Below are 23,830 nucleotides of genomic sequence, written 5' to 3'. Positions count from 1 at the left end.
GCGGTGGGTGATTCCCTTTGTCCCTGCAGGACGTGGCCCTCACGCTTGGCCCAGGTCAGCCATAGGGCTAAACGTCACTCCACATCAGACACTCTGCCAGGTACTGCCTCCCTCAGGGGAGGTGGAAACCCCAAACTGCTCAGTTACTATGGGCAGGGATCCTGGGGCCACCGGCCCGTCTCACTTGGAAACCCACTGAGACAGGGGCTGAGAAAGGGCCTGGACACAAGACCAGGTGCAGGCCGGGGCCAGAACATGAGCCAGACGCTCCCCCAACCTGCACCCTGGTCCCCACTCCACCTGCAGGGAGGGACTTCCAGCTCCCAGGGCTCCTGCTTCTCCTGCTTCCTTCACTGCCTAGGCTGCCCTTCCCCGGCCTCTGCAATGCACTTTCCTCTCCATCCAGGCTCAACCCTCAGCCTCCAGGACCTTCCCAACCCTCCCCCTCCACCCCCAGCTCTGCACTGCTCTGGGTCCCCATGGTGCCCAGCACAACTTCTGTCACGGGGCCTGGGACACTAAATGACCCCTCTGTCTGCCCCAGCCAAGACTGGGCCTCGTCTGACTTCTTCTGTGGCCCCAGCATCCAGCACACAGCGGGCAACTAACAGAAATGCAGAAACTGCTGAATGAGTGAATGGAAAACTCTGCCAAGGCCCCAAACCAACTGCAGCTGCAAGTGAATTCCCCAAACAGCCAGCTTCCCCAGCCTTCCTCTTCCTGGTGGGGCACCCCTTCCTTGGGGCCGGGTACCCCCCACCCACCCAACCTCCCCCTCTTCCTGCCCCCCACCCCAGTCTGCCAGCTGGAGACCTGCTGGGCACACTCAGCCCACTGAAGTATTTCCTTTGGCCCACAGGGAGGTTTTGAAAATTGTGACCTAGTTGCCAATATTTTCAAATCGGGAGATTGTATAATAACAACCCAAGAAGGCAGGCACCATATCTGCTCGCTCAGCATTATAGCCCCAGTATGAAGCGCATGTATGTGGTGGATGGATGGAGGGATGGATGGATGGAGGGATGGATAGTCTGCTTGTCCTGAGAACTGGAAGATCTGACAACACTGGGTCTCTCTCTGTTCCCACCTAGCTTGGACCCAGTGGAACAGCCCTCTCCTCGGGCCATACCCTCTTCAGATGGCCCCAGATCCCATGGGTGGTCACTGTGGCTTTGCCTGGCCCTCGGCTCATGAGGATTTGTACCCCTCTCTCCCCACCAAGCTCGTCAAAACAGAACCTTCGTATAGCAGACCCAGCCCAAACGCTCCCCTAGGCACCCTTGCACCTAGAATAATAACTCATTCCAATCTTGAGATATACCCTCTTTCTCTGTCCCTCCCAAGAACTCTGAGTGAACCTTGCCTGGGACCAGCTATTTCTCCCTTTGCCATGCTCGTTGTGAGGCCTGCAGCCCCTTGGAGCCACGCACCGTGGCCTGGGACTGGCAGACACTGCATGAGTGGAAGGAGGTTTAAGCAGGTCTACCCACTCCTAGTAGCTCCTGTGTACGGGGCCCAGTGCTGGGCATGGGGGCCAAGGAAGGGCATCCAGGCCCCGCTGGGAGCATCCACATCTGGAAGAGGGGCAGTGGGTGTGGGTTGCAGGAACTCCCGCTGTGTCCCCACCTTGGCGGACACTTACTTTCTTTGGGCACGAAGCGGATGAGGCGGCCCCGGACCTTCACGTGGGCGGCTTGGATCTGACACTTGCCGGGTGGTGCCCGTCTGCAGACACACAAGAGGTCATGAGCCGCACCCTGGGAACCCGCCCTGAGCATGTCCCCCCAACATCACCTGCCCCCTGCAGCCAGGAAGGAAGGGAAAGGGCTGGTGTGCATTCATTCAGGCCTGGGCATGTGTACGTGGTAACAACAGTGGCCACTTACGGAGCAGTGACCCTGCTGGTCCACGCCTCCCAGACCCCAAGAGTCCAACCCCAGGACAGGACCCCCCTATAACGGCCTGCCAAGTGCCCGCTCAGCCTCTGCCTGCAGAGCAGGAGGGCCACTTCTAATTCTCAGCATGAAGTGTCCTTGGGATGTGATCAAATGTCACAGTCCTTCTCCCCAGCCTGCCGGTCCAGCTCCTGTAACTGTCACCACAGCCCCATTCCTGCACTTTACCCTGGTCCCCATTCCCCACAGCCTCTGAGGAGGGTTTCTCTCTGCCCCTCTGGTTCTGGGATTTCTGGTGATACAGAATCAAAGGGAAAGGTTAAGTCGATCTAAAGAATAAAGTGGGGAGAGAGAGAAAGCCTCGGGGCTGGCAGCAGAGCTGAGGGCTCTGGGGGCCTTGGAATGTGAGGTTGGAGAGGGCTGGGAGAGAAAAGAGCCTGAGAAGGGTTGCCAGGGCTATGAATTGGGTCTCCTTGGACATCTCTGAGGGGCACAAGTAAGGAATGGAATCCCATTTTAATGAGCTTCTGGCTGTTGATCTGTGAGTCTTTGAATGGGACCGACACTATTCTGGGACCAACCCACGTGGGTCCAAGACTTCAATGGGTCCCAAGAGCACGAAGGGGAAGCCCAAGGGCTGAAGCAGCCACGTGACCTGGGGTGGCTTTCAGACAGCCCTGGCAAGAGAGGGAAACCGAGGAGGGACGTGGGCCATTCCCCCCAGAGGTTGAAACACAGCCCAGCTCACGCCCTTCTCCAAGCTGCAGAAAGTGTGGGTTTTCCGGCTGCTTTGAACTCCACATAATAGCCACACGCTTCAGACGGACCCAGCTGAGTTTTGTTCCTTAAGGAAATTACATAAAAATTTTTGTCTTGCCAAAGGGTAGGAGATACACCAAAAAATGCCACAGTGGTTATGTTTGGGCGGCAATGGATGACCCCACCCTACCCCCTCTGCTTCCCATTTCTTCATTTTCCAAATGTTCTGGAATGGCGCCCCTCTTCAATATGTTGTGGATGCACAAAATTACATGGATTCCAAAAGAGAAAAATGGAAAAAGGGATGAGAAGGGTCACGGAGGGAGGGAGGGAACGGGGGTCTAGCCTGTTGCTGGCTCCTCCCACCCACGAGACCTTGAGCAGAAATCCCTAAGCCTCGGGTTCCCTCTGTTGCGCGGGGGGCCATGAGCCCAGAAGGATGCTGCACAGACTAAAGGAAACAGTGGGTCTCAGGCAGCATCTGGCATGAATTAGGTGATATTTCCTTAGAGAAGCACTCTTTTTTCAAAAACTGGAAATAACCTAAATGTCCAAGGGATGGATCAGGCAATCACGGTGCAGTGACTCAACAGAAAATTACGCCACCATCAAAAAGGAGCCTTCTGAGGGTAATGTTGCAACGTGGAAATGTTTATACAAAATAAGGATAGACCTACGAAGAAAAATGCAAAGTTTGCGTGTGTTGCTCCACAATGACATAAATCCAAAGAGGGCCAAGGCCTCAGGGAGAGGAAAGGAGCAAGCGCTTATGTTTTTCTTGATAAATAGTTATATCAGTAATTAATAGCTTTGTGCTTTCAACAGAAAAGTGTGGTAAACAAGGAATGTCTGAGAAGCTGTCACAGACTAGAGGAAGCTAACAGGACATGATGACTAAATGCAATGTGGGATTCTGTATGCTATCCCGGAGAAAAGGACACTAGGGAAAAACTAGAGACATCCTTTTGTTTTTAAAGTATGGAGTTACCTCAATTAAAAAAAAAAAGTGTGACATTTAATGAATAGTAATGTACCAATATTGGTTCATTAATTGTGACAAATGTACCATGATAATGTAAGACGTTAATAATAGGGAAAACTGGGTGAGGGGTATATGGGAAACTCTGTACTATCTTTGCAACTTGTCTGTAAATCTAAAACTGTTCTAAAATTTAAAAAAAGAATTAAAAAAAATGTGATGGGATGGGCCCCCACTGGTATCTTTGGCGCCCACTTAGCAAGAATAGAACTGGACTTTGAGGCTGGCAGATCGGTTTTGAATCCTAGATCTGCCCCTCACCAGCAGTATGAACTTAGCTAGTCACTTCTCCTCTCTGGGCCTCAGTTTTCTCATCTGAAAAATGGGCATATTAACCACAACCACCTTAAAGAGTGGTAGAGAGGGGAAATGAGGTAGTGGAAGGGAGGGCTCCTGGAAGACGGTAGGAGCCGAGGCCATGACGGGGGTGGGGTGGGGGGGACTCACCTGGAGGGGTCGATCACTTTGTAGACAACCCCACGTGCCACTGTGGCACTCGGCACGCCCGTTGACATGAAGTACAGCTCCCCTTGGACAAGAAACGAGGCAAGAAGTGAGAACACTGCCTGGAATACCATCCCGGCCAGCCCCACGGCCCCACCTCAGTTCTGAGGTGCACCCCAACCTCAGTGAGCCAGGAGGGGAGATGCCGCAGGTCAGTGTAACTCTCCAGTCCCCAGAACTGGAAACCGAGGCTGAGAAAGGCGTCCAGATGTGCCCAGGGGCCTCTGCAGCACAGCCTCCCGGGCTGCCGGCTGCTCTGCCCGGACCCTCCCAGGCTCTGACCTCTGGACTCTTGTCTCCTCCCTGGTGACCCAGCCCCACCTCTGGTCCCTGCCTGGGTTTCATGCCCAGGATCACACACCTCTGAGCACCAACAGAGGTCCACAGCCCAGCTCCCCACTGACTGCTTCCTGATGACGCAGCTTCCTCATCCCCACAATGGGCCTGCCTCATCGGGCTGTTGTGAGGATGAAAAGAGCATAGAGTAGATGCTCCATCCGTATTAACTATTACTGCTGCTGCTATTGTCATCGTTGCCCAGGCTCCAGGTCCTGCCAAGTCCTTGGGGACACAGTCTCTCTCCACTGACCAGCAGGCACCTCCCAGGCAAGTAGCAGGGGCAGAAGAGTTCGTGCTTCGGGAGCCTCTAGTGTGAATCTCAGACCCTGCAGTTCGCCCCATGTGAGCTCCAGCAGCTCCGGGACAGCCCCATGCAGAGCCTCTGTTTGTAGAAATGGAATTATGAGCACCTGGTGTCACGGATGCTCTCAGGGAAATTGAGTCCTCTGCTCTCTCCCCACCCCCATCCTGCCCCATGGCCCTTGCTGCCACAGGTACCCATGCCCAGGAATTAAGCTTCATTATTCTCAGCTTCCAGATGAGAAAACAGAGGCTCAGAGAGGTCAGGTGACTTGCCCAAAGTCACGCAACTGGTGAATGGTTAAGCAGGCCTGGAACTCAGAAACATCTGCTGTCCCCAAGCCCACACTAATGTAGGAGATGTGGTAGCTGGGAGGCCCAGACACAGGCCACATGTGGCTCATTGTGATGGTTCAGCCATGCTAATACCTTCTGTCCTTGTAAGAGGCAGCAGAGAGTCCTCCCAAGGATGGGGGCGGGAGTGGTTTCCCCAAGGAGCGGCCAATACAGACAGTGAGAAGGGAGCTTGAAGAAAAGCATGTCCCTGGTGACTGGTGCAGTCAGGGAGGGCTGCATGAGGGAGGTGTTTGAGAATCAAGGCCCAGGAAACCTGGGGAATTCTGGAAGGGGAAGACACTTGAGAGGTGACCTGTGCAACTGGGGTAGACCAGCTGTGGCAGGGAGCTGGGGGCTGGGGAGGGCAGGATGCTGAGTGGTCAATGGCCCCTGACCTCCCTCCAGGAGCACCAGCCCTGACTTGGTGGGTGGTGGGAGCGTGGCCAGTGGGAGTGGGGTGGGGGGGGGTGTCAAGTCGGTGGGGGGAGGAATAGGCCCACAAGGTGTGATGCACCCTGTGGGAGGGAGCAGGGCCCCTGGCAAGCAGGCCCCTGCTGGAGAGTCCATAGGCACAGCTATGAATTTGCATGTGGCTTTGAGCCTTACTTCCCTTTCTGGGCTCCTTTCTGGAGAGAGGCCCTTGGGAGCGGCCACGGTCCCCTCCCTGGCTGTGCAGCCCTCCTTGACCCTATGCTCCAGGCGCTGGAGCAACTCGGAGCTCCCCGCACATGCTGCTCCCTTGGCCTGGATGCCCTTCTCCATTGTCTGCCTTTGCCTGACCAAGCTTGAGCTTGAGGTCCTGCTCTGGGAGGCCTCCAGGGGCCAGGCTATGTCCAGTGCCACCCACCCCACGACCAGGCAGGAAAAGTCAGCCTCAGTTTCCCCATCTGTAAAGTGACAGCATTGGACCGGGTGCACCCCAAGGCCCCATCCAGCCTTAATCTGCGGGAAGCCCCCAACCCCGTGCACGGGCGGGGAGCCCCATGGCACTGCTAAGCCCTGCCCAGGGCCACACTACCCTCCTGGTGTCTGCGGTATGGACTGTCCCTGGAGGACACTGGGCCAGCAGAGGTCCTTGTTTTGCAATTTGCAGGTGTCAGAAGATCATGCAGAAAGGCAGAGGCCAGAGGGAGCTGGGAGACGTTTGCTGGCATCAGACCCCCAGGTCTCTGTGCCTTCCGGGACCACCTGCCCAACTCACCAACATGCTACCCCTGGGCTGTCTGTCTTTGAGGGGCCTCCTCCTGGCTGTCCAGCCCTTGGTGTCACTCAGAGGGCTGAGGAAGGGCCCCCTGGGAACTGCGTTTTCCAGGCCCTCCTCTGGGTCTGGGCTCTGGAGGCGGAGGAGGGTAGGGGGAGGGCATCCCCCCCTTTCCAAAACATGTTAACTCCCTAATGACCAAAAGAAATGGCTTTCAAGGGTCCAGTGGGCTCAGGGAGGGTGGTGGGGTCTGAGGCTGCCCTTTTGAAAATTTAGACTCTGATGGGTATCGGTTCAACAAAGGTTTTCCAGACTCAGGCCTGGGGGCTCTGGGCACTGGGCCCTGCAGGGGACACCTCTCGAAAGGCCCCTGGAAAGGCGTTGCTTAGTAACCTGGCCAAGCATCCACCAGGCCCCACTGGGGGCCCCTCAGCTTTTGTCCGGGGACAATCTGGGGCCAAGGACAAAGGCGGGATCCAGCCTCCATGTTCCTTCTTCCTCTCCCCTCCCCCTCTGCTCCTTGCATTGAAAACACAAGTGCCTGAATGGGGGACCCACTAATAGGCAAGAAAGCGGTGCCCACCACTTTCTGAAGACAACGCGGCTTCATTTACAGGCCCCGATACATTTGCCATCAGGAACCCAGGGAGCTGGAGGTCCCCAGGGAGGCACTCTTCCCCCACCTGCCTGCATTTCCACCACCACAGATCCTTTCCTGGTCCCGTAACTGCCCTGGACTCTTACTTGTGGGGTCACGCTATCCCTCCTGGCAAGCCTGCCCAGGGTGAGAGTTGGGGAAAGGGAAGGACGGGGACCACTGCTCCCATCTTCCAGATAAGGAAATGGAAGCTCAGATGAGTGAGAACTGACACCGAAGCAAGGCTCAAGCCCTCTGAACACGTCACTCTCCAGCCAGAAGGTGATTTCAGGCCTGAGATGCCATCCCTCGAATCCCAGGCCAGAAGGACCCACGGGGTGGGGCACAGTCCCAGGCATCGGCAGCCTGGATGCAGAGGCCTCAGGAGCGCTCACCGGCCTCGTCCTCCGCGAAGGAGATGATGTGTGGATAGTAGTTGTTGATGAGGCCCGGGAACGCACAGGTCTGGCCACGGCCCATGCAGATCTCGTTGTACCGCCACCGGCCTGTCCCCAGGTTCTCTCGGAGGGACATCAGACGTCTGCGAAGGAGGATGGGCTGTGGGGTCATGCCTGGCAGGGCGCCCGAGGGAACCCCACCCACCAATCCATCCATCCAATCATCTATTATCCACGCAACCAGGACCATACATAACTTGCAGGGTCCAGTGCAAAGTGAGCATTCAGAGCCCCTTGTTCAAAACGTACTAAAAATTTCAAGACAGTAACAGCAGAGCATTAAACCAAGCGTGGGCACTTCTGAGACGGAGCCTCATGTAAGCGCACAGGCCGCACATCCATGAAGTCTGACTCAGGTGGAGGCTTTACTGAACACCTGCTATGTACCAGGAGAAGCACAGGGGTGACAAGACCAGCTTGGTTCCTGCCCCCTCAGCTCAACCCCACCTGCTGACCAGCAGGAGGCAGTCAGGAGCTGACTTCCGGTTCAGAAGCCTCCAAGGCTGGTGCCCAGGAGTTTCCACGTACTCTGGAGCTGCCTCCACTTCGGAGCATGAAATGGAGAATTTGGCATCTTCAGAAAATGTTGATCTTGTCCCTTACTCCCTTCTATGCCTGTCAATCACCTGTTGATACTTTCAGGCCCTGCTTGGTCATCCCCTCCTCTGGGAAGCCCTCCTGACTGCCCCTGTGCTGGGCTTTCCCAGCACCGCTCACAGGCTCTCTGAGGCTGGACTCGAGTGGACCGAGTGTGGGTCTGTCTCCCTGACTTGGTACAAGGTACTCGTCAACTCTGTTGCTTTGGCCCTGGCACGAAGCCTGACCCAGCAGAGGGGTTTGGGAAGTGTTGGCAAAATTCATTGAATTTCTGTGTTCAGGTGGCTTGGGCACTCCTGGGGGACAGCAGAAGGGAAAAAGGAGAATCGCGGTAAAAAAAAAAGGGGGTTTCATCTAGACCCATTTTCCAGATGAGATAACTGAGTCCCAGAGGGAGACCCTAAGCTGGGAGAAGGACCCAGCAACCAGAGGCCCAGGTCAGGGTTCTCTGTCAGCTCCAGCTGTAGATGCACTGGCCACAAAGCCACCCTAGGTCAGCAGCCTGGAGGAGGTAAGAATTCTGCCAGCCTCGGGCTTCCTTATTTCCTCTCCCGAGGGACCCAGTTCAGCTGCCCTTACATGGAGAGGCTAGGGTGGGAATGATTAAGAACTGGTGGTCCAGTGGTTAGAATTCCACGCTTCCACTACAGGGAGCCCGGGTTCAATCCCTGGTCAGGGAACTAAGATCCTACAAGCTGCACGGTGTGGCAAACAAACAAAAAATTCATTTCACATGAGGCTGGAAGGGTCCTCAGGTAACCAACAGATCCTTCCACCTTATTAAACAAGCAAACAAAAACAAAACACAGAAATTGAGCACATTCTAGATTCTAAGTGCTGTATATGTATGAACAGGTCTCAAACGACCCTAGTAAGCAGGTACTATTATCATTTTGTAGATGAGGAAACTAAAGCACAGGGTGGTGAAGTAACCGGCTCAAGGTCACAGGCTAACAAGCGTGCCAGGCTTTGAACATAGGCCGTCTCAGCTGTACTTTTAAACATCATGCCAGGTGTATAGCTTCCCTGGGCCTCTCTGGTCCTCAGTTTTCCCCCTCTATACAACAGGAGAACGAGACGGTCATGAGTCTCCATAAGCTCCCCTGGGGAGAGAGTCTGACCCACAGCAGGCTTGGGAGGTATGTTCTACCCCCTCTGAAAACTGTTTGGGGTGTGACTCATCCCAACCCCTCTCCCAGACACACACACACACACCCTCTAGGGGCTCAGTGGGTGGAGGCAACACTGCCATAAAGCATGGCTCCACGGGTCCCACGGGCAGACCCCAGCTGGAGCCCCAGCTCCCCTCTCTCCAGCAGGGTGACCTCTCTGGCCTGTTGGCGCAACGGCAGGTCCTGGCTCACAGGAGCCAGATGGCCCCGGGGCTGTCAAGAGTGTTGTACATTCCCCCACCCTTCACCTCTGCAGTTCCTGCCCCCTCAGAAATGTTGTCAGGCCACTTACCCGCTCATGAAGTCTCCGAAAATGTAGAGGCCGTTCAGGTTCGGGTACTCGCAGCCCCGGTACACGTAGCCCCCAGTGACCGACTTGCCCAGTCGGTGCGGGTAGGCGAAAATCGGCAGCGCAACATCTGCAGGGGCGGGAGAGGCTGGGTGAGTCTGCGGCCGGTTCCCAACTGGGCTTCTTGGGTGGTCCTGAGTCTTGCGGGGGGGGGGGGCGGGGGAGGGGAGGGAGGGGATGGGGGGAAGTTCCCGAGAGGGCCCCAGACAGTCAACCAGAAAGGGTGGTGTTTCAAGTTTGTAAAGCGGGGGGAGGGCATGGGTTTGCGCGGGCAAGGAAGTCCCGGTCGGGGGCGCGGTTGGCCGCGGAGGGAGGCGCGGGCGCACAGCCGTGGAGTGGGGGTCAGATCCGGGGAGACAGGTTCTCGAGGGCGCGGGGGTAGGGGGCGGGGGGCGGTCACCGAGGGAGGTGTTGGCACACAGCTTGCGGTCGTAGCACTCGAAGCCCTCGCGGGCGCGCCAGCCATAGTTGCGGCCGCGCTCCACCAGGTCCACCTCCTCGAACTTGTTCTGGCCCACGTCGCCGCAGAAGAGGCGCCCGCGGCCCGCCCCCGACGCCGGGTCGCCGCGGTCGAAGGAGCAGCGCCACATGTTGCGCACCCCGAGGGCGTAGACCTCTGGGCGCGCGGCAGGGTCGCCCACGAATGGGTTGTCGGACGGGATGCGGTAGAGCGGGCCGCGCTCGTTGCGGTTCACGTCGATGCGCAGCACCTTGCCCAGCAGCGCCGACCTGCGGGCCGGGTGAGAGAAGGAGCCGGCTCGGGGTGTCCCCGCGCCAGGGGCTCGGGCACCGCGGGGCAGGTGCGGGGATGGGGGTGCCGGGGCCCGGGGCCCACGGCCAACCCAGGTGCAAGGAGAGCCTCGGCTGTGCGGCCAGAGACCCCAGGTTCACGACCTCCTCAGCCACTTACCAGCTGGGTAACCTCATTCATTCATTCGACATTTATCGGGCACCTTACCAAGTCCCAGGCCCTGTCCTAAGTATTGGGCATACATACCATCTATTGCTTTGTTTCATCCTCACAACGAATCTTTTAGGTAGGTGGGTGCTATTGTGATCCCCTTTTTACAGATGGGGCAGCTGAGCTCAGAAAGGGCATAAAACATTCCCAGGAAATGATAGGACTGGGATCCAGCCTAGGCAGCCTGGCTGCAGAAATCCAAGCTCTTTACCACACTTTCTAATCTCCCCGGACCTTGGTGTCATCCACTGTGATATTAGGTGGCCCCTCTCTTTCCTGCCTCCTCACAGGGCTGTGCTACGGGGTGCAAATCATACCAGAAAAAATTATTTCTATTTACAGCTTTCTTCCAGCACCTAGCACAGTGACTAGCACGTAGCAGGTGCTCATGAAGTGTTTGCTGAGCGAATGAATGAACACCTGCAATCAAAGTCAAGTGTCCCATACAAGAGTACAGGCCAGGGCAGGGAGACAGGAGAGAGAGCACCTCAGATCTTAGCAGGAAATGGGAGGCTGGGGTACTCGCCATCTCTCTCATACAGCCCCAGTGCCATCGCAGCATGCCAGGGAGCCAAACAGGCCTCAGAAGCGGTTTCATTCACCCCACACTCCACACACACCACCCTGATCTCAAAGAGGAGGGGGACAACTTGCCAGATTCCTCAGGCAGCTCTGGACCGGAAGCGAGGCCACTCCTCGGCACCGTGCAACATCAGCTTCTGGAGCCCTTGGAGCGAGGAGACCTCAGGATGTGCCCTCCAGAGCCGCGCAGAACGGGGTGCAGCCCTAACCTCCATGCAGCCACTGGGGGTGAGCGGCTTTTGGGTCTCATTCATTGCATAACAAAAGTGACACATGATGGAACCTGTAACATGCTTAAAGATGTACGCCCTCTTCATCTGTGATTTTTGGATGCGCTTACTTACTGCGTGGTTTTCCCCTAGCTGTTAGCATTTTGGTGCACTCCCTTTGGCTTGCTTTTCAAGGCAGGACTGGCTGGTCCGCCCATTTGATGCAACTGTGTACCGCATCATTCTCACATAGCATCAGCACCCAAGCTTTTCCCTCCTCATTAAAGGTACCTCACAAGTATTCTCTTTCATGATGATAAAATGCTCTCCCCCAGTAGATGTCCCACAGTTAATCCCCTATTGTGGACTTCTAGGTTTTGCCCCAGTGAGTTCCTCTCATACGCTCCAGTCTGCTCAGCACCAAGCTACAGATTACTCCCCGGAGCCCATACACCACGCACCAAGCTTTGATATATAAGTGGGCAAAACTCCTAACAGCAAAGTAATGTTTTAAGTCCTGTCCAATTATCCACAAATCCTTAATTTCTATTTTCTCAACCTCATCTCTAAATACATCCCAAACATGAGAACGTTGCAATGATTCTTACGCTGTCACATATGAAAGCACAAGTCACAAATTGGGAGCACTTTAACTGCTGTAACCAACAGCATACTCGCTCTTTTTACTTTCTGGGCTGAGGAAGGTTTTGTGATTTTGACTAAGAGAATGGAGGAGGCTGCCCTCAGACTCCTGGATATCCTCATCTATATGCATGAGACTTGTGTGTGTGTGTGTGTGTGTGTGTGTGTAAGGAGGGGAATGGTGGCAGGCCATCTACTCAAGTCCAGAAGTGAGGAACTGAAAGCAAGACTGTGCTTCAATTTCTGGGCCATCTTGGGTGACCCTTGGGGCAGAAAACCCACATGCCCAGCCACACAGCCCTGCCCCAACCAGCCCACACTCCCCATTAGGTCTGGAAAACACCCTTTCCCTTCCTCTGGCTCCAGAAGGGCTGGGCAGACTTCAGAGAAAATCTGATCTCCCCAGAGGCTCTGTGATGTCACCTCTCAGGTACCCATGACAACGTGACGGCCTTTGTTCTTCATGACTAGATAATGACGATTATTATCCCCCATGGGGATTCTTCTTCTTCTCTAACTGATGAGAGGAAGTGACTGGGTCCCCCAGCTAGCTAGCTGCAGACTGAGCTGGGGTCCAAAGCCCTTTCTACTACCCTGCACTTCGTGGCTGAGGAAGTAACCCCCACCCTCCAGGATAGTACGTAAACTAGGAGTATGTAAAACAACCCACCAGCCAACCAAATCAGAACATACTTGTTTTGGGCATTTCCAAACTTTCCAAAGGGGTCTCCAGCCATCCCGCCATCTCCAGTAAAGATGTAGAGGTACCCATCATCCCCAAAGAGCAGCTGGCCCCCATTATGGTTCGAGGCTGGTTCTTCGATCTCCAGGATTATCCTAAAAGAAGATAAGCACCCCGCCCCCCCAAAAAAAAAACCTCAGCCAAAACACAAAACAAGATCACAGCAATAAAACCTCCTGTCTCCTGGATGCCATTTCATATTTGGAAAGACTTTTCATATCCTTTATAGCAGGTGATTTTTATACGGATCTGGCAGGCTGGGCAGGAGGAATAATTCACGCCATTGTGCCAATGAGAACCGAGAGGCTCAGAGAGGTTGAGCAACTTGCGCAAGGTCACACAGCCCGTAGATAGCAGAGCTGGGACTAGAACTCAGGACTGCTAGTTCTGTTCTAGCGCTTTTTCCACTCTCCCCACAGCTAGCACCTGCCCTGTTAGGATCAAGCGAAGCTGTTGACCCAGTCACTGGCACAACTGGTTTCTTCGTCATCATAGCTACCCACACGCCAGCCACTTAAGCCGAGCACTTCTGACACACTCTCTCATTGATTATATGCTGTAGCTTCTAAGGAGGTGGGCTGGATGGTGTGGGTTGTGCTCAATCACACTCATTCCTCAGCAACCTCCTTTCCTGCCAGGGTGGAACCTTCCACCATACTGCCAGCCAGCTGGCTTCTGGTTAGGGGCTTGCCAAGGGACGATGGAAGGCAAGGAGAAGGGAGGGGCCACATTTCCCTGGTTTCTGGTGCTGCCTCCAGAAGGGGTGGTTGCAGGAAGGGCAACAGTGGCTGGCAAATATGGACTCCTGGGTTTCCACCCAGACATCTGGGTACCAGGAGGGGCAAAACTCAGCAGCACAAAGATGCTTTTGCCTTTTGTTCCTCTAGCTTCTCACAGGAACTCATCTTTAGGTAACCTGACCATCCCCTTTTCCTTCTCCACCCCTCCCAATCCCTTTGTAGCCACTCCTTGTACTAAATTCCCTCTGATCGAAATGCTTGGGCTGGTTTAGGTTTTCCAGGATTGGTGACTGACTTGCCAAGCCCTTATTAATACAGATGAGAAACCCGAGATACAGAAATGTCAAGCAACTTGAACCCAGGACTTTGGACCTTCAGAGCCAAGACCAGAAGCCTTTCTATTGTGAGGCCAACACACACGACTTGGTAAGTCATACACAACCCCAAACTCCAGGTCCTCCATGGAGAGGACAGCTCAGACTGTCGGTCATCCATCTCCCATTGGGGTCTCAGCCCTGAGAACAGAGACTGACAGCTGACTCAGGCAAGGATGATCACTCACTCCTGGCTCTGCCCTGAGCCAGCTGTGACTACTTCTGCCCCTGCAAGAGTCAATTTCTAGGCTCGTACTTGTGAGGTCCCCATAGAGCCTTTGCTGAACCCTAACTCTGCAATATATTCATCTGTTTATTTTGTGTTCCACCTTCAGCCTTCATCAGGAATCAATATTTAAAAGTCACCATTGAAGACACATCCACTCTGTCCCTCTCTCTCCCCTCTGTGAGATCCATGTGATAAACTTGGCCTCTCTTGGAGAACTGGTTGTGCAGCCTCATATAAGGTAATGAGAATTATGTTTTCTCCTTTTGCCCTGGCTGCCGGGAAGCTCACAGGCAAAATCTACATTAGACCTCACGTTAGCCAGCATATTTAACTCCTTCTTTTTATAAGTTCAATGTCAAGAGTTTACAATTTTATTGAATGCATCATGTGCTATTATTTGTCTATTTGCCCTCAGATCAGTCCTGGTCCTCCCCTTACATGCTCCTCTACTTCAGGGGGCCAGCTCCTGAAAACTACATTTCCCATGCTCCTCCGCTACGTGGCCTCCAGCTAGGTTCAGCCAGTGGAAGGCACTGGCCAGAGACTGGAGGGCGGGGAGTGGGGAGTAGCAGGTGGAGAGGCAGCGGTATTTCTCCCTCTCTCTCTCTCTGTCTGTTTCAGGCAGTGTCTTGGCAGTCCCTGGCTCCAGCTGGCTCCAGCTCCCCTGACCCAGGTCCACCATGGTTCTAGCTTCCACCAAGTGGCCCCAGCTCAGGGGCTCCAGTAACCCCACTTCTCACAGCCCAAGAGACGGAGGCAGCTCCCTCCAGTTGTTAAACCCAGAGTTGCCTCCCTTCTTCTCCAGGTTGCTCTTTCATCATTTCCAACACCCGAGGAACTAATTCCCAGTATCAAATTCTGCCTATTTGAGTTACCTGGTACAGGATTTATTTTCCCATTGGAGACAGATTATGTATGCCCTTCTTGCCAGGCTAGGTCAAACCTGTTTTGAAAACAGCTGGGGCATAACTAATACCCAGAGAGCAGGCTGGGTGTTGAGAGGAGCAGAGGCCTGGAGGCAAGGAACGGATAAAGCTGTTGGGGGAGGGTGGGGAGGAGAGCAATCTGCCTGGGGGGCAGAAGGTCCAGGTGAGAAATAGGAGGTGGGGCCAGGTGAGAAATAGGAGGTGGGGCCAGGTGAGACTGGGGCCTTGGGGCCACAGTGCCCTGGTAGGAGCAGTGGGTTGGGCCTGGGAGGGAGGCAGACAGACCAGGGTTCCAGCTCTGACACTTCCTAGCTGTGTGACCTAACAGTCCCGTTACCTCTCTGAGCCTCCACTTCTTCATCTGTAAAATGGGGCTGTATGAGAACCAAATGAAAGGCACCATCTAAAGTACCTGATCCAGGAGTTGGACATGACCTGGTGATGTCTGTTTGGCAACTACCCCTCCCCTGACCCCAGAACAGGGGGTTCGGCCCCCTCACCAAGCGTGACATTCAAAATATTTCACAACTCCTGAGGGGCACAACTCCAGTTGGCCATGTGTGGTCACGCCAGGGCTCATCCATGCTCACAGCCCCGCCCCTCCCGCCTGGGCTCCCAGGGAACCACCTCTCCGAGTCGTGGTCCACAGCGTTCATGTCATCCTCGGAGACCCGGAACTCACTGATGCGTATCCACTCGTGGAAGCCCACACCCACTGAGTAGTAGACGTAGAGCTTGCCATTGTGCCGGAAGCTGGGGTGGAAGGCGAGGCCCAGGAAGCCCCGCTCGTCACCCTCCCAGGGCGAGGTGAGCACGGCCCGGCTGATGTTCAGGAAGGGCTTCTCCAGCCGCGAGCGATCAGGCAGGTAGACCCACACCAGCCCCAGCTGCTCGGCCACGAAGAAGCGGTGGGAGCCGTCCTGGGCGTGGACCATGGCCACGGGGTTGCGCAGCCCATTGGCCACCTCCTCCAGACAGAGCTGCAGGCAGCCCATGGCATCGGCCACCACACGGCCCAGGTTGGAGTTGAGGTTCTCATTGACCAGCAGGTGCGGGAAGCAGTAGTCCGTGTCGTCCAGGGACAGGTAGCGGCAGAATTTGGCGCGGTTGCCCTCCAGCGTCCAGAGCTCGCGGTCGGGCGACAGGTGGCGGAAGAGGCCCCGGCACGACTGCCACAGGTCCAGGCAGTAGTCCTCGCAGAGCCCGGGCACAGTCCTCAGGGGCGTGGATGGATCCTCTGCGTCGTAGAGGTGGGCCGCATACGGCGAGCATTCCTGCACAGACAGGGACGGCTCAGGGATGCTCCGGGGTGGTCTTACCAGCTGTGTGACCTCGGGCAGGTCATCCCATCTCCTAGAACCTCAGTCTGCTGATCTGTAAAATGGGAGGACGCCATCTGTCCATTACCACCAACTGTCTCAACTACAGCAGCAGCACACAGGGCCGGTATCTCCTCGCCTTCATTCCTTCTCTCTCACCTTGATGCTTCTGTTAGAATAACCACACTATCACTCCTACTACTAACATTAGCATCAGGAGCTAATCTTAAGCACCTACTGTGTGCCAGAAAGGATCTGAGGCATTTTTATACACCTTCTCTTTTAATATGCTGCCTCTGCCCTATACCTCCATGACTCACTCCACTTTTTAAATTTTTAAAATTAATTAACTTTTTTGGCCACACCATATGGCACACAGGATGTTAGTTCCCTGACCAGGGATCGAACCTGCATCTCTTGCATTGGAAGCATGGATTCTTAACCACTGGACCACCAGGGAATTCCCTCACTTCACTTTTTTTAGATCCCTACTCAAGGGGCACCTCCAGGAAGTCTTCCCTGACCACCCAGCCATCACCCCCATTCCCTCCTGGCCTCTGACTCGGCTTAAAAAACAAAATCTTAACATTCCCTGATATTATTATAAAATCAGTGTGTTTACATGTTTATTGTCTGTCCTCCTCAGAACCTAAATTCCACGAGGGCAGGAGTTTTGCCTGTCTTGGGCACTGCCGTATCCCAGAGCCTGAGACCATGTCTAGCACATAGGAGGCCCACAGTGAATACCTAGGGATTGTGCTGAGCACTGACCCACCCTGACCAGCCCTTAACAGGGAATAAGGGCTCCTCCCTCCATTATTCATTTAATCATCACAAGTGCCCATGAAGGGGGGATTCCTTGGTGGCGCAGTGGTTAAGAATCCTCCTGCCAATGCAGGACACATGGGTTCGAGCCCTGGTCCGGGAAGATCCCACATGCCGCGGAGCAACAAAGCCCGTGCGCCACAACTACTGAGCCTGCGCTCTAGAGCCCGCGAGCCACAACTACTGAGGTCCGCGTGCCTAGAGCCCGAGCTCTGCAACAAGAGAAGCCACTGCAATGAGAAGCCCACGCGCTGCAACGGAGAGTAGCCCCCGCTTGGCATAACTAGAGAAAGCCACGCGCAGCAACAAAGACCCAGTGCAGCCAAAAATAAATAAATAAATAAATAATTAAAAAAAAAAAAAAAAAAGAGCCCATGAGAGTGCTACAGATGGGGAGACCCAGGTGTGGGCCCTCCAGTGTCACCCAGCGCCATCGGTCAGCATGGAGGATCTGGGTTTGGTCTCAGGCCAACCGCATCCTCCCAGCACCGGGGAGGCTGGTGCATGTACACGTGTGAGTGCGTTGATTACGCACATGCCCACATGTTCCCCTGACCACCGGGACCCCCTTCCTCCATCCCTTAGTCACCTTGGGCTCAGCCCCTCCCAGGCAGGGCCCTGGGGCTGTCGTCTGCTACCAGAGCTGTTGTTCTGTGACACAAATGAATCAGGAACCCCCCACCCCCGGGCACCTCTTCAGACCTTCTTGACCTCACTGGTCCTGGGGTCTAACGTCACAGGGCAAAACCCAACAGCCGTGGCTCACCCCTCACCTCCCACCGAGGGCATCCCCACTTGATGAGACGCTTGGGACCCCACTCGTCTCCCACGTGGGCCCCATCCGGAATGTGGGGGAGTTAATGCCTGATGTGACAGACCTTTGACCCCTGGGAGAAGGGAACTGACAGATAACCTGCTCCGCCTTCCTCCCCCCGCCCCCCGCCCCAGGACAGTCCTGATTCACAGTTTGTGTGTTTCTTGGAACCACAGTCTTGCCAATTCAAGCATCAGTCACGTTTGGCAGCAGCCGACTCGCAACTGCATCCGTGACTGGGCTCTCCCTCTGCCCCTTGCCACGTCTGCTTACAGCGTCCTCTCACCATAATAAGGGAAAGAGCCATGAGCTTTGCCCCAGGTTCTGCTTTCTGGGAACCCAGGCAGTGGCAACAAATGTGACCAGGCCTCTCCCAGCTTCAGGCTCCAGCGCCCACCACCTGAGAGCTGAGAGCTGAGAGCCCCCCAGAGCAGAGGCCTCAGCACCCCAGGCTCTCTAAGGGACTCCCTCGGCTAGAGCCTCTGACCTGAGCATATGTAACTGTTATGAGTCTGGTACCCCCCGCCCACCCCCTGCGTGAGCTCACCAGGCCAAGGCCCGGTCTGACTCAAGCCTGGGCCCCCGAGGCATCAGGGGATGCTCTTCCCACAGCAGGGGAGGCGCAGACAGGCACACGCTCCGCCCTCACAGGCAGGGCCAGGCTGGGTTCCAACAGGAGGCCCTCAGGGGCAGAGGGTGGCAGGCTGCCCTCCTGACTGTGTTCTCAGGCTCCTGGCCAGGGGCCGTACCCTCCCTTTACACGACCGTGGCTTTTAGTCACACCACGGCCTGTCCTCCTGGCCCAGCTACTGCTACTGTGGGGCTGAGGGCCACTTGGTGACGTGCTTGTGTTTCTGGTCAGTACTGCCCAGGCCCAGACAGGGAAAGCATTTCCACATGTTCCAGACGGCCAGGCCCTGGCCTCTGTGCAGTGCCACCTCTCCCACGGTTCCCCTGGAGCCTCTTGTGAGTCCAGCCAGCAGCCATGGGTGGACCAGGGAGGGTCTGTGTGCACACACGCCTCGTTTAGTCATTGCGAGGTAGGGTCATTGTGATTCCTACTGTATAGATGAGAACCTGAGGCTTAAAGAAGGCCAGGTGCCAAAAAGTGGCCAAGCCAAGGCTCAGACCCAGGCCTCACAATGCCCAGACCAGGGCTTTTCTCAGATTACTCAGCAGAGTTTCATTCAACAAGTGTTTACTGGGTGCCAACTCTGTGCCAGGCACTCCAGAGACACAGTGGGGAGCAAAACAGACTTCTGAAAGCCAATCTGAAAGCCTCCACTCATCAAAACCCCACCCAGAGCTAGAGATGGAGCAGGGAGGGCCTCCAGGGAGCCAGGCTGGAATTTCAGCATCCATGCGTCAAACCCACTGGGTCCGGCCAACCCTTACTCGTGACCCATGCACTCTTACTTACACACAATACAAACCTGGTGCCCAGGCCTAAGTAGTCCAGAGCAGGAAATGACAAGAGGGTGCAGCGGTCGCTGCTCGCAAGGAGTTCAGTCGGCAACTAGCCTCACGGTGGTCAGTGAGCGGGAGGCAGCAGAAAACCCATGGAAAACCAACCCAGTATCACATTGCTTAGCTGTCTGGGCCTTTCAGCACAGGGGCAAACAGCCCGCCCACATTATTGCCCCGAGGTTGCCAATGTGCCATCACTGACACTCATGACCCATGGTCCTGAGTCCCGAAGGCTTCTTATGTCCACCGTCTACTCTTGAGGTGGACCAAGTCTATTTTTTTTTGGCTGCGCCATGCAGCTTGCGGGATCTGAGTTCCCCGACCAGGGATTGAACCCGGGCCCTCAGCAGTGAAAATGCTGAGTCCTATCACTGGACGGCCAGGGAGCTCCCCAGGAAGACTGAGTCTTTGTACACAATATTCTCTCATAGGACGTTCCCTCCTCGCCCACTTCTGCATCTGGCAAACTCCTATTCATGACTCAAAACAAAGCGCAACTCAACAGTCTTCCCTTACACCTCTATTCTCTCAGGGCCCTGATCCCCCAGCCCTTGTGGATGCTCCTACAGCTCTCTGTCCGTATCTCAGACACAACATTCACCAAACTGTAATTCTGTAGCTTGCAGTGTGAGCTCTCCACTTCTGCTGTCACCTCCCCACTGCTCAGCTGGTCTGCTTGACTAGGACTTAATTACCTCTTTGTGTGTCCACCCCATAGGCTGTGAGACCATCCAGGGCAGGGACCCCAGGGCCCAGCACATGCTGGGGCTTCAAGAAGGCAGGCAAAGTGATTAAGAGAGGGGTTTTGGAGTCAGAGCACACTGGAGACTGAGTCTACCATTCCCTGAGTGACCTGGGGCAATTTCCTTAACCTCTCTGTGCCTATGTCTTCATCTATAAAAGGGGAAAAAATTCCAACCTCATAGAATCATTGGGAGGAATAAACTGAAATGATGCATGTGTTTGTTGAAATAATGCTCAGACAATACGGACTATCAAGAGGCAACTCAGCGTCCCCTCCTCCAGGAAGGCTTCCCTGACTTTTTCAGGGTAAGTGTGGCCTTTCTCACTATGGCTCCACAGTCACCCTTGGGAAGCCTTTTGGCCATTCTGGTAAGTGTCTGTGTGTCTGTCTCCTGAATTGAACAAGGGGACTTTTGAGACTGAGCTTGCTACTGGCCAACTGCCTCTGGGCCCAGCACCCAGCATAGGGCCAACTCCTAACAGGCTCCGAGGAAATGTCTGCCCAGTACCTGAGCCTGCAGAGCATGTTTTGCACAGACTCCTATCAGAAACCATGCTTTGATGATTTTAGGTACCTAAAGAGGCCATCTCAGTTACATGGGAAGTTCGCTATGTGGACTGGCTCCCATCAATCTGGGACCTGAGCTGCCATGTGTCACAAGTTGTCTCTTCTCCTCCTGGTGACATAGGCATCAGATGGACGAGGGCAAAGCCCCAAGAAAGGGTCTGAAGGGGCCAGGAGGGACTACTGGCCTCTGGCTAAGGAGCCATCCTGGGCATCTAGAGGAGTTGTGGGTGCCAGGTAGGGGCAGGTTCGGGGGGGGGGGGACTTGGGCGCAGGCATGGCTTCATGGTCTCTCTCCCCACCTGGAGTCCAAGCAGGTGCGGATCCCCGAACGCCGTCATTGACTGAAGCTTGTAAATAAAGTACCTTGGCCACCTCCCCTCGTGGAAATCTGGAGGTGCTGAATCCAGACGCAGCCTTGGCTTGCAGAGAATACCATCCCCCATCTAGCATTCTCCTTCCCTCCCTCCCACAAGGCCCTGGCAGGGAAACTGTGATCCAGCATTGGGTGTACTCTCCAAGCTTGCTCCAGACATGAGGTCACTCCCAGAGATGCCTGGGGTGAGATGCTAGTGGCCCTTCTACCGCTGCTTGCTCAAGGCCAGGCCGTACTGGGAAGGTTCCCAAGGAGAGAGGGAGCCTCCTGCCAGGGGAGGGGTAGCAGGCCTTCCCTTCTCCCTCCTCAGACCTGCACACCTTTGGGCCCTGCTGAGCCTGGCACATAGTAAATGCTCAATTAAAAAAAAGTGGGGTGGATGCACGTACTCTGCTATGTGACCAGGGTGGGGAGACCAGAAGATCTGCCCCAGGAGTCCCCAGGCAGGTGAGCTAGGTGGACACTTGACCAGACCATTCTGGCTCCCCTGAGATGCACAGTGTGGGTACTCAGCAGACTCCGCCAAAGGACAGCTGCCCACCCCCTTGCATTCTGGAGCTCCCCAGGGTCTGTCTCCTTGTCTGCTCCCAGCCCCCCCATTCCTTACCCAGATGGCTCATTCACATGGCAACGGTTGCGGTCCAAGTGCCACCATGGCCACCACTGAGTCGTGTGACCACCAAGCCAGACCCTCCCGCTCTGGGCGTTCCCTGAATCAGCCTGTAGGCCCCACTCAGTCCCTGCTCAGGGCAGGGCAACCAGTGGGGGCCAAGGAAGCACTAGAGAAACCCAGGCAGAATCATCCACTGAGCCCTGAGTATGTGTCATTTAGTCTTCATGGCAACCCTGGGGGGGAAGCTAGGGTCGCCCCTGTTGTAAACACGATGCAACTGAAGTGCAGTGATGACCTGCCCAGGGTCGCAAAGCCAGGAAGTGGCAGAGCCAGGATCGAACCCTAGTATGTCTGGATCTAAGCCAGCCCTCTCGCTCCTCCCATCAGCGCCTGCCCCTGCCAGCTGAAGGCTACGACTCTGTGCTGTGTGGGCAGGACCCCTCCACCCATGGGTCCTCCCACTGTCCAGCTGCGGGGCCAGGGCCAGCCTTAGGACTTCTCAGCCTCCACCCATTGCCGGCCAGGACTTCTGCTCAGGCACTCCGGAGTCAGGAAAACGAACAGCTAAGGCACAGTCTGGTGTGAGCAGAAGCGGGAACTCAGCCCCCACAGGGGCAGAGGGGTTCCACCAAGGGGATCTCACTGGGGTAGTCTTGGAGGATGAGCGTGCCTATGCCTACGCCGGGTGGGAGTGCCATCCCAGGAAAAGGGCACAGCACAAACCAAGGTATGGTCTGGAATCACCTGGGACATCTCAGCACCGGGGGTCACCCAGGATCGAGCACCAGTGCACGTCAGGACCCCGGAGTACTGAGGGGCTGTCAGACAGCTCCTCCAGGCTGGGGGAAGGGCCCTCACTGGGAGCAGTGTGCCCCCAAACCCCTCGACAAACCCAAGTCCAGCGCTTTGACCATGCCCTCTGCAGGGGTCTGCGGTTCCCATCTCCCCGGGGGGCAGCGCAGGGGAGCCCCGAGCAGGACAAAGGCTTCCCACCCTGGTACTCCGACAAGGGCAGGGCTCTCCAGGGCCACGGCACTGGGGGTCTTTAGGCGGTGCCAGGGCAGAAGAGCCCCCCAAACTCTGAGGGAGTGATGACCTCATCAGGAGGGGAAACCGAGGCCCAGATAAAGCCCAAGTCACAAAGCTAATGATGGCAAAGCCCAGAGCCATCCCAGGATGCCCGAATCTCTGCCCCGTGCCCAGTTACTCCTGCCGGGGTGGGGGGGGGTGGTGTGCTCGGGTTACAAAGCCCGCCGCCCACCCTTGATCTTGCCCCAGTGGGGTTGCCAGAGCCGACCTCCCATCTAGGAACTAGGCCTCTGGCGCGCGGCCCGCGCGCCCGCTCACCTGGCACAGCAGGTCAAGCGCGTAGCCGGCGCACTCGGCCCAAATCGCGGCGTCCACGCGCGCCGCCAGGGCCCCGAAGCGCCGGGCCAGCGCCGCGTCCTGCTCCGGAGCGCAGCAGCCGAAGGCCGAGTACTGCGCGCAGAAGCGCAGCGGCTGCGGGGGCCGGAAGGGCGGCCTGAAGTCCAGGCACTGCGGGTGCGCCGCGGCGCCGAGCGCCCGCAGCGCCAGCAGCGCAAGCAGCGTCCAGACCCCGGTCCCGGCCCCGGCCCGCCTGCCCGCCATGCCGCCGCCCTGCTCCGCCCCGGCCCGGCCCGGCCCGCGGAGGAAGAGGCGGAGGGAGGGCACCCCCGGCCCAGTGCGGCCCACGAGTAGCCGCCGGCCGCGCCCTGAGCGCCCGCCCCTCGCCCCGCCAGCACCCTCCTGGGGCGCCCGCCCCGCAGGGCCTGGGGTTTGGAGACCTCCCCTGCTAGGAGGTTACCTCTGGTCGGGGACTTCCCGGCGGGACTGAAGGAAGAGGGGCGCGGTGCAAAACTCGGAACTTGGCGCAACCTCTGTTCCCTCCGTTGGGGCAGCCCCTTCCTCCTGGACCTGGAGTCTTTCCAGTTACAATGGCAGTGACCCGGCCTCCTGGGGCCTGGGTGTGGACTGTGTTCCCCGTTGCCGTCTGGGACGCAGCTGGCCCCCACCCCCGGCGCTTTTTAGCGCAGGACGTGCAGGAGCCCCCAGCCAGAGGTTTGGACCCCTGGATTCCCGGCCCTACCTCTGACTG

General features: G+C 56.3%; 1 protein-coding gene across 1 annotated transcript in view; it reads right to left on the bottom strand.

Moving 5' to 3' along the window:
- HHIPL1 (HHIP like 1) overlaps window positions 1-23,391 on the bottom strand; it is a 30,997-nt gene extending 7,606 nt beyond the window's left edge. The window contains exons 1-8 of the mRNA XM_089908193.1: window positions 23,062-23,391; window positions 15,619-16,265; window positions 12,674-12,817; window positions 9,987-10,315; window positions 9,530-9,656; window positions 7,406-7,551; window positions 4,141-4,222; window positions 1,643-1,725 (exon numbers count right to left, since the gene is read on the bottom strand). Coding sequence (XP_089764319.1) covers window positions 1,643-1,725; window positions 4,141-4,222; window positions 7,406-7,551; window positions 9,530-9,656; window positions 9,987-10,315; window positions 12,674-12,817; window positions 15,619-16,265; window positions 23,062-23,343 — 1,840 coding nt within the window. The 5' untranslated portion in view covers window positions 23,344-23,391. The remainder of the gene's footprint in view (window positions 1-1,642; window positions 1,726-4,140; window positions 4,223-7,405; window positions 7,552-9,529; window positions 9,657-9,986; window positions 10,316-12,673; window positions 12,818-15,618; window positions 16,266-23,061) is intronic.
- Window positions 23,392-23,830: the final 439 nt, after the last annotated feature.

The sequence above is a fragment of the Delphinapterus leucas genome, chromosome 2, assembly GCF_059928025.1.
Source record: "Delphinapterus leucas isolate spDelLeu-1000000601 "Yukka" chromosome 2, BTC_Dleu_Yukka2, whole genome shotgun sequence".
Classification (NCBI taxonomy): Eukaryota; Metazoa; Chordata; class Mammalia; order Artiodactyla; family Monodontidae; genus Delphinapterus; species Delphinapterus leucas.
Note: the sequence above shows the minus strand (reverse complement) of the source record. Positions and strands in the feature narration are given on the sequence as shown.